Source organism: Zonotrichia leucophrys, chromosome Z (assembly GCF_028769735.1).
Source record: "Zonotrichia leucophrys gambelii isolate GWCS_2022_RI chromosome Z, RI_Zleu_2.0, whole genome shotgun sequence".
In the NCBI taxonomy this organism is placed as follows: Eukaryota; Metazoa; Chordata; class Aves; order Passeriformes; family Passerellidae; genus Zonotrichia; species Zonotrichia leucophrys.
The window spans coordinates 32,171,096-32,180,438 of record NC_088200.1 but is presented as its reverse complement, the minus strand read 5'-3'; the positions used below and the strand labels follow the sequence as shown (position 1 = coordinate 32,180,438).

General features: G+C 52.1%; 1 protein-coding gene across 1 annotated transcript; it reads left to right on the top strand.

The window, feature by feature from the left end:
* The first annotated feature begins 1,060 nt into the window (after nt 1-1,060).
* On the top strand, nt 1,061-4,309 carry HTR1A (5-hydroxytryptamine receptor 1A). Its single transcript, XM_064736569.1, has one exon. The coding sequence runs from the start codon at nt 1,297-1,299 to the stop codon at nt 2,533-2,535; it is 1,239 nt and encodes a 412-aa protein (XP_064592639.1). The 5' UTR covers nt 1,061-1,296; the 3' UTR covers nt 2,536-4,309.
* The last annotated feature ends 5,034 nt before the right edge of the window (nt 4,310-9,343 follow it).

The window sequence follows — 9,343 nt, the reverse complement described above, 5'->3', positions numbered from 1 at the left end:
TGGATAATAACTGAATTGTTTATGATATGCCAATCTGACACTCTTTATTTAAGATTATTTTCACTAATACATTTCTCACTTCACTTTCAGATACAGCGTTTCCCCTCCTATCGGACTGAACTACAACTTACAACGTTTTTTGTTTTGGGATTTCTTTAGTAATTTTCACTACTTCTTTTTGCTGCTGTCGCCGCTGTTACTCTCGTGAGAGGACAGTCGTTTCTCTAGCGTGACGTACCGCAACTCGCCCGTCGGAAGGGCCGAGGAGTAACGCTGCCGTCCTGCGGGGAGCTGGGCGGGGGGTCCGGCAGCCGCAGGGCCGAGGGCACGAACCATCGCCAGCTGGGCTTCCATCGCTGCATCAGCGCTGATCAGCGGGAGCTGTACAGGGCCCGGGGCTGCTCACGGGTCTCTCCCGCGCTCCCGCACGGCCGGCGCCGCTCCCCGGGCAGCCCGGCAGCTCGCTGCGGCGGCCGGGCCGGGCCGGGCCGGGCCGGGCCGAGCCTCACGGCCTGGCCTGCCCTGTCCCGTCCCGCCCGGCCCAGCCCCGCAGCCGCGCCCTCGGGCGGGCAGCGCTGCCTGCAGGTGGCGATCGGCACCTCCAGCGCCGCCGGCCCCGGGCAGCCCGGGGAGCGCTGCCCCCGCCGCAGCGGCGGTGCCCGCTCGCAGAGCGCCCTGGGCCCTCCCCGCTCTGCGCTCCCCCCGGAGCTGGTCCTGAGGGGCAGCCCAGAGCCAGTGCTGCGGGGCGCGGAGCAGGGGAGCGATTTTTAAAGGGCGGAGGGTAGGGGGGGGGGGGGCGTAGGGAATTTATCTGCGGTGTCCCTGCAAACGACACGGGAATGATATCTGCGCCCACCCGACGATGGCGACCCAGCGAGCCCACCGCGAAAAGGGAGGAGGGGAGGGGGACGGGGAGGGGCGAGAGTAAGGAGGGAGGGAGGGCAGGGAGAAGCGAGGAGAGGCAGAGCAAGGGGGAGCAGCCCGGGTGAGCGGCGGAGCGAGGGGCAGAACTGGGCAAGCGGCGGCAGGAGGGCCGTCCCCGCCGTGCGGGGCTGCGCGCTGGGCAGGGGCGGCGGGGATGGGCGGGCGCGGGGCGGCTCCGCCAGCCGCCGTCCTCCGAGCTTCGGCCGCCTCCCGCCGCGCTATATAGGGGAGGGAGGGGTGGTGGATCGGGGGGTGCCCGGCGTGGCGAAACCGCACGGGGCGCCGATGCCTCCTGCCAGGGGAGCGCACAAGTGACCGGCATCTCTTCCCATGTCTGTCTCCTGAAGCGACCCCCCCCCACCCCCCGCCGGCATGGATGTGGCCAACAATACTACCTCCCCAGCGCGCTCCCCCGAGGGGACAAGCGGCCCCGGCCTCGCCGAGATGACCCTGGGCTACCAGGTGCTGACCTCCCTGCTCCTGGGCACGCTTATCCTGTGCGCCGTGAGCGGCAACGCCTGCGTGATCGCAGCCATCGCCCTGGAGCGCTCCCTGCAAACCGTGGCCAACTATTTGATCGGCTCGCTGGCCGTCACCGACCTCATGGTGTCCGTGCTGGTGCTGCCCATGGCGGCCCTCTACCAGGTGCTGAACAAGTGGACGCTGGGGCAGGTCACCTGCGACATCTTCATCTCGCTGGACGTGCTTTGCTGCACCTCGTCTATCCTGCACCTGTGCGCCATCGCTTTGGACAGGTACTGGGCCATCACGGACCCCATTGACTATGTGAACAAGCGAACTCCCCGGCGGGCGGCCGTGCTCATCAGCCTGACCTGGCTTATCGGCTTCTTGATATCCATCCCGCCCATGCTGGGCTGGAGGACGCCGGAGGACCGCTCGAACCCCGACGCCTGCACCATCAGCAAGGACCACGGGTACACCATCTACTCCACCTTCGGCGCCTTCTACATTCCGCTTCTTCTCATGCTGGTGCTCTACGGTCGCATCTTCAAGGCGGCACGCTTTAGGATCCGCAAGACAGTAAAGAAAGCAGAGAAGAAAAAAATCGCCGACACATGCCTCACCCTCTCTCCGGCCACCGCGAAGAAAGGCAACGGGGAGCCCGGCAAGGGCTGGCGGCGGACTGTAGATCCCAAGCCCGGCGCTTGTGTCAACGGCGCGGTGCGGCAGGGCCAGGACGGGACCGCCCTGGAGATCATCGAGGTCCAGCACTGCAACAGTTCCTCCAAGACTCACCTGCCGCTGCCCAGCGAGGCGTGCGGCTCCCCCCCGCCGCCCTCTTTCGAGAGGCGCAACGAGAAGAACACGGAAGCCAAACGCAGAATGGCTCTGTCCCGGGAGAGGAAGACTGTCAAGACCCTGGGCATCATTATGGGCACCTTTATCCTCTGCTGGCTGCCGTTCTTCATCGTGGCCCTGGTCCTGCCCTTTTGTGACAGTAAGTGCTACATGCCCGAGTGGCTGGGGGCAGTCATCAACTGGCTGGGCTACTCCAACTCCCTTCTCAACCCCATTATCTATGCGTATTTCAACAAAGACTTCCAAAGTGCTTTTAAGAAAATTATCAAGTGCAAATTTTGCCGGCAGTGAAGCCCGCCACTCCTGGACGGGGCAATGGGATCCTGTTACTTCCCCCCGCGCCTGCCCCGAGCCGCAGTGTACCCCCTCCCAGCCCCTGCACACCCTCGCCAAGGGCGGGGGATCCGGCACCCCCGCTCCCTCGCTTGGCGCCCGCCGGACAAGCCCTGCGGGGCTCGGTTGGGAACGACCGGGGACGCCCGGCCCGGGAGGGCTCCGCGGCCGCTCCTGTCCCTCCCGGCGCTCCCGCCTCCCTCCCACTCTCCATCATTCTGGGTAGACTTAGGGTTTGCAGGTCGTTGTTTGTGGTGGCTGTAAACCATAGTGTCTGCCCGAGTAGCATCGGTAAAACAAAACCACCCTATGCAGGAAACCGCCGTGTCGGGGATTATTCTTGGATTTACGAGGCGACGGCAGTGGACTGGGTCCGACCTCGGTCTGGGGGTGTGAGTATGGAGGCTGAAGGCGACTCCTCGAGCCGAGGAAGGAGCTTTGGGCGCGTTGCTTCCCTGTTTGTGAAACCCTCAAGTGGATGTTCTTGGGGGAAAACCGCCCGTGTTTAGTAACCTTTAAAAGTACTTACAGCAACGTCCCCGTCTGTGTTACGTGTGCCTGACAGCCCTCCTGGTATGCTAGGACCTGCCAGTTCACCGGGGTTCCCTTTGTTACAACACAGGGAAATTATGGGACTTAAAACCCCAACCGCACGCCTCATTATATATGGAGATTTATGGGGATTATTTTTTTTAAATGCCTTGGACCCAGTGTTTCCCAGCAAGGAAAGGCTTGGCGCCATGCGACTGTCCCTGAGTACACCGCGCACGCAACGGCACAGGGAGTGTAAGCAGCCTGTGAAGTAGCGTTTCTTTCTCTTTTTTCCTCTTTTTTTTTTTTTTTTTTTTCCTTCCTTAAGCCGCTTGAAAGTTTCTCCTGAGACGTTGCGGTTGCTTCGGAGTCAGTCAGCGGCGGCACATTTGCTCGGGAGGAAAAAAAAAAAAAAAGAAAAAGAAGAAAAAAAAAAGAAAAACAACAACAAAACGATCCAAACCTATCAACCAAAACATTGCCATGTGCTCCGTGGCAGTAGGGGAGGGGCCGAGAGCATCAGCCAGCGGCAGTCGCAGGTGGGGAAAAGCAGCATCTCGCCGCAGACTGGGAAGGGACAGGCTCTTTCCTCCTCCGGGCGAGCCCTGGCGGGGGTAAGCACCTTCCAATGTGAGAAGGTCTGAGAGCCACGGCCAGAAGCAGGCAGTGTCCTGAGGGCTCTCCTTGCTGATCTGGCCAGTCCCCGGGACGGCTCTGCAAGCCTCCGTCCGCAAAGAGTGCCCCCTGTGCCGCTAGCCCCGCTGCTCGGCCCCGGGAAGCCCGGTGTACTTGCCCTTCCTCGCCTGCCCGGGGCTGGGGCAGGGCTGCCTGCCCGCCGCAAAGCGCCCCTGCCCCTCCGCTGCCCCCGCCTTTCCCTCCGGCTGCGGCCGGGAGCTGGGCTCGCCTTCGGCCCGAGGAGGAGGGAAAGGCGCCGGGCCGGACACCGGCACTGGGCCGGCTGCCGCTCACCCCTGCGACGGGTCGCCTGGAATGAATGCTTGACCAAATATATATATACATATATATATTTTTCCTGTTTATTTTTGTGCAATCTGTGTTGCTTGTAAGTAAAAGGGAATGTGAAATATGCGTGTCACGTGAATGTAAGTGTCCAGTAATTTCTGAACTTCAACCGCTTACATTAAACGAAAATAGTGCTTTTGACAACCTCCGATATGTAGCTGGTTTTCTGAAAATCTTATTTGGCCTCATTTTCGCAATTAAAGTGATCTTTGATCTTATCTCTTCTTTGATCACTCCTAACCACACGCGTCCTAGATGTTCTCCAAGTGTCAGAGGAGTTAGCCTAGAGCGATTAGGGAGACGAAACTTCTCCGGAGTACTTACTCAGGTGCCCGGTGACTTTGGGAGCGCGGCGCTCCGCGGGTGGGCCTGGGCAGAGGCGGGGCAAGGAGCGGGGCAAGGAGTGCCCGTGAGCGCCGGCGGTGCTGGGGGATTGCTGCTGCTGCGACCAGCGCAGGAGGGGCTTGCTCCTCTCAGGGAATCCTTCCTTGAATCCTGCCAACTTCAAGTCGGCTCCTCCACGTTTTGCCTTTTTCCAAATAATTTTTTTCTTCGTAAAGCTTCCTGTAAACTCCGCGGCAGCGCTCTCAGCTGGGACTGCATGGCCGCCCCCCGGTCCCCCATGACAGACAGACAGACAGACAGACCGACCGCGCGGGGTCCCCGCTGCTCCGCGGGGTTGGCTCCTGGCTGCGTGGCGGGATGGGATGGGACAGGGCCACCCGACTTCCCCGAGAGCCCCAGGACCTGGAAGCGCGGTACAGAGACGGGGCAACCAGTGGGGTGCCCCTTCCGAGCTCGCTATACCCTCTGGGCCAGCCCGCGCTGCACGGCTGAGGATAGCGGGGGTACCAGGGCACCCGTGCCCGGGCCATCTTGCCCCAGGCTCCCCCTTGGGAGTCCCGGAGCCTGGAAGCGCAGCTGCCTCGGGCCGGCCCCAGCCGGCGGGACGCGCCCTTTCCTGCCCAGCGCTGCCCCGGCTTCCCCGCGCGGTCTCCGCCCGCTCCTTCCCCGGGCAGGGCTCTGGGCACGGCGCCGGGCCCCGCCAGGACAGCGCGGGGACCGCTGTCCCGCCGCCCGCACCAGCAGCCGCTCACCTCGGCCTCCCTCTGGACCGTGGCACGGCCACACGGGCCGCGCCCCGAGACTCCAGAGCCGGGGCGGCTCCACAGCATCCCGCTCCTTCTTCCCTGCACCAGCCACGACGGAAGAACCAGCCCAGAACTCCGTGGGACTGTTTCTCTGAACAGTTTAACGTTCTCCCTCCTTCTGTTGCCTTCCCTCCCTTTTTTTTTTTTTTTTCCTTTGCAATAAAATTTATAATGCGGAGGAAACGACCTGCTTTAAAATATAGAGCTTTTTGTTTCTGAACTGTGATTTTCAAATTCTTAATTTAATTTCCACTCCAATTTAGGAAAAACCCAACCTAATCAAATCCCTGAAAACCAACCAACCCAGTGTTTTTTAAATCAATTTCGCATTAAATCGGTATTTGTGGTTAGTTGCAGTATTTTATTTGGCCCACTAACAAGCAACGTCCCTGCAGTTCAGACAGGTTAATTTCAGTTTTAAGGTCCTATGGAAGTTCAAGAAATAAATAAAGAAAAATCCAAATAGCAAGCAAAAAGATTTTATGTGTTAAACAGAGCACAGAAAACTGAGTTTTAACAACTTGAGTCAATTGTGAATATCAAAGATAAGTACAGATATAAAGGCTTTAACCTTATCTTCCTTTAAAATGCCTCTTTAGACTGTTGTAAAAAAATAATAGTTTCATAACTCTAGATTTTCTATGCTCTTTGGCTCCAGTTGAGGCTGAATTTGGGACTGAATCACACATCTGACAAGAAGTGCTGGCAGAGCAATTGAAATATACTTACACTGGCCAACAGTATTTATGTTTGGGACTAGAGGGATGAACAGATAGGAATGAGAAAAAGACCTGTAGGCTTGAAGTGGTTTCGTCCAAACTGAAAAACAAATTTTGAAACCATAAAACTTCATCTGTTTAAATAGAAATTTTCAACATAAGATTCTTGATACGCCTTTCTTTCCCCTCTCAGTCCCATCCTGACAGCAACGTACTGTATGTCTGGTAAAAACAGCAAAACCCCTCAAACCAATGTCCCTAAATATACTCATAATTAAAAACCTGGTCTCTAGAATCTGCAGTTTCAAGCATTTTTCAGGACAACACTGCGAATCTTGCACTAAAACACACAGAGAAGTGATTCATCCCCAGAGAGAAGAAACAAAATGATGATGCAAGTGAATTTCTGCTTCATAGCTGCCCAGTTTTAACAGAGATTCTGTTTTAACAGTAGAGGTGACTATGACCCCTTTATATGTGGCTGGAGAAAACCCAAAATGGCTATAATCTAGCATGCAAACAGTCCTGTTGGTGTTCTGCAAAATCTAGAAATGACCACGTCTCAGAGCTTTGGAAGCTACAGTGTCTTCTGTACCTCTGGATCTCAGTCCAAGTCTCCCTGTTTGGGAAAATGCTGCTATGAGCCTCACCTTACCTTGCTGCTCACAGCTGAGCTCGTGTTCTCCCCAGGTAACCAGTGTGACTTCAGGGGCAATTGCACAGCATGAAATATCTTCTGTTGGACTGGAAGCAAAAAGTTTTGGTGAATAATCCTTTCCACAGCAAGAATGTACTCTAAACTATATAATATAATGGGGTAGTTTCTTGACTTGGGCAGTGAATGACAGAAGATTCACTTATCTCTCTTGACTAAAAAGATGCTCAAGCACAAAGAGAACTGTACTTACATGTACTTACAAGTTCCTCCAGCCTTGCAAATGTCTGTGCCAAGTTAGTTTGGCAGACTGTCAGTATTGTCCAGAAGAATGAAGATGAAGGATAGGAAACAAATGGATTATAAAATATATTATAATTACTAAACCTGAAAAAAAATGGATAGGGCAACAAATAACCCAACCCAACTCAACCCAAACCCAGAACCCATCTCCCCACCCGCAAAAATCAGAGGCAGATGGCCATCCACATAGTTTCTGAATTTTTCACAGAACTGTTTAATGTAGTGAGTTCTTTCTTAAAAAACCAAAACATTTCTTGCAAAGAAACAAACTTGAAGAAAGTGAAATAGGTACAAGAGTCATGATGAAAATGCTAGCCAGCACAAGCAGAGGTCAGTATTTCCTCCTATTGCAATAATGTATTTATTTATTGTTTGTACCAAAAGGCGCTTGAAGCATCTCAGGGTCAATATAATCCTTTCAAATCGACTTTCACATTTCAGAGCTATTTACACCCCCAGCTGAGCCATAGCTTATGTACACACAGGAGCAATGAGAATGATGTAAGATAAAGGTGCTCTCTGTGGCCTGTTTTAACATGTATCTTGTTCCTACCTCTTGGCATCCCCACTGTGCTTAGTTTGGTGGGCAGACATAGGTCTAATGGATTTGGTACAGAATGCACTGAAGTAAGTATCATACAACACATGCTATACCATTTCAGGCATATCCTCACTATTGAATAACATGTGTAATCCAATCTTTAAGGTGAAATCTGCTTGATGAGGCAGAGTTGGTACACAATCTAGTTTTTTTGTCAAGTTGCTCAGAGAGAAAATTTTTTTCTTCAGTTTGATATCAAAATGCTTTCCAAAAGATACATATATATGTATATACACAGATATATATATACAAAATATATACAATATATACAATGGTTGTCTGCTTGAACTGCTATAAGCATACATTTTTGAACCAAAGTGAGTTGTGAAATATATGAGAAAGCTGTTTCACTTTCAAATTGTGAAAGCTATTAAAATTTACATGTAAATTTTATGTCTTTGGAGTCAAGATCTTGGTTGACAATTTTTGGTTGGCCTTTGGAAGAATGTTCCAGCTGAAGTGAAGCAAAACAGCACCTGGACCACACTCAGAGGTGCTGCCTGCAGTAAAGTTTGGCTGGTTGCCTTTAACAAGACCAGTCTAAAGCACAGATTGTGGCATAGTCACGTCTTACACAGACAAAATACTTGGATGGGTGTTGCCTTCAAATTGATGGCATTCAGTTGCCGTCACCTTCTGGCCTCTTTGCCTCTCTACCCAGAAGTGGTGAAAACATGGGCAAAGTGTAGGTAAAAACCCTGGAGAAGTGATAGTCTTTGGGGCTTTGGAGGAGTTTTTTTTTAAATTTCAGTGTCCACAAGGCAAGAAAGAAGCAGTCAGACAGTGAAAGCATTCAGGACAGAGAATCAGCTCAGCTTGTTTTCTTGGAGGAGACTCGGTACTGGAATATATTTTCAGAAACTTATGCTCCTGAAATGGAGACAGCTGCTGTCTCACATTGGGCAGATGATTATAAACCTCAGGCCAGGTCAGCACTAAGCCAACAAGGGTCTGATTGGGTCAAAGTGTCCATTGAAAATTGACCTCAGCACATTTTGCTCTTTGTCTTTTCTGCACCCAGTGCTAAGAGCCACTGCCAGCTTTGTGCAGGCCAGTAGCTCTTTTCCATCTGCCTTTGAATGCTTATCTATTGTCTGTCTCCCAGCCCCAAGAAACAACAACAACAAAACAAAAGGTCAGGAAATTCCTTGGATCAAGTCTTTCCATTGAAGAATACTATTGTCTTCAGAAGAATTGCAGAAGACATGAATTCCACTTATTATTTCTTGAGCCAGCTGATATGCTACCTTTTTGTGACATAGCTAAGTGCACATGGATTTAATCAAAATACCATAGAGGTCAAAGAGGCAATTTCCCCCACTGTACTTCAATTACAGACATTTTTGTCTGTAAACCAGAAAATACAGAAAATTCTTGAGCTAGTTGCCTGAATATGTAATTTTCAGTAGTCCTCAGGATTTATTTCCCCATTTCCCATTCACAAGTCAGTCAATTTCTCAAAATTGCTGAGTTAAAAGTTTTCTAGATTTTCAACTGACTATCATTAAATTGCTGTGAGATTTGCTTTTGAAGCCCCATTATCATCTTCAGTTCCATAGAATTTTTTAAAAAATCAGATTTTCACATATTTCTAGCCTGGCTTTACCAAGGGAGACCAAAGGGACCAATAATTCTTTCTCTCTCTCTTTCTCTCCGTCAACCCCCTTACTATTAGTAAAATAAGGGGCTTTGTTAGAAGCAACAGGCAAAAAAATGCTTTGTGATGGATTTCAAGAAAATGCATGTGGAATTTTTTGAGCATATTGCAAACTTGCACAGTATC

Bases quoted from the DNA above. Each gene is read 5' to 3' on its own strand.
- HTR1A (XM_064736569.1), top strand. From the start codon at position 1,297: ATGGATGTGGCCAACAATACTACCTCCCCAGCGCGCTCCCCCGAGGGG.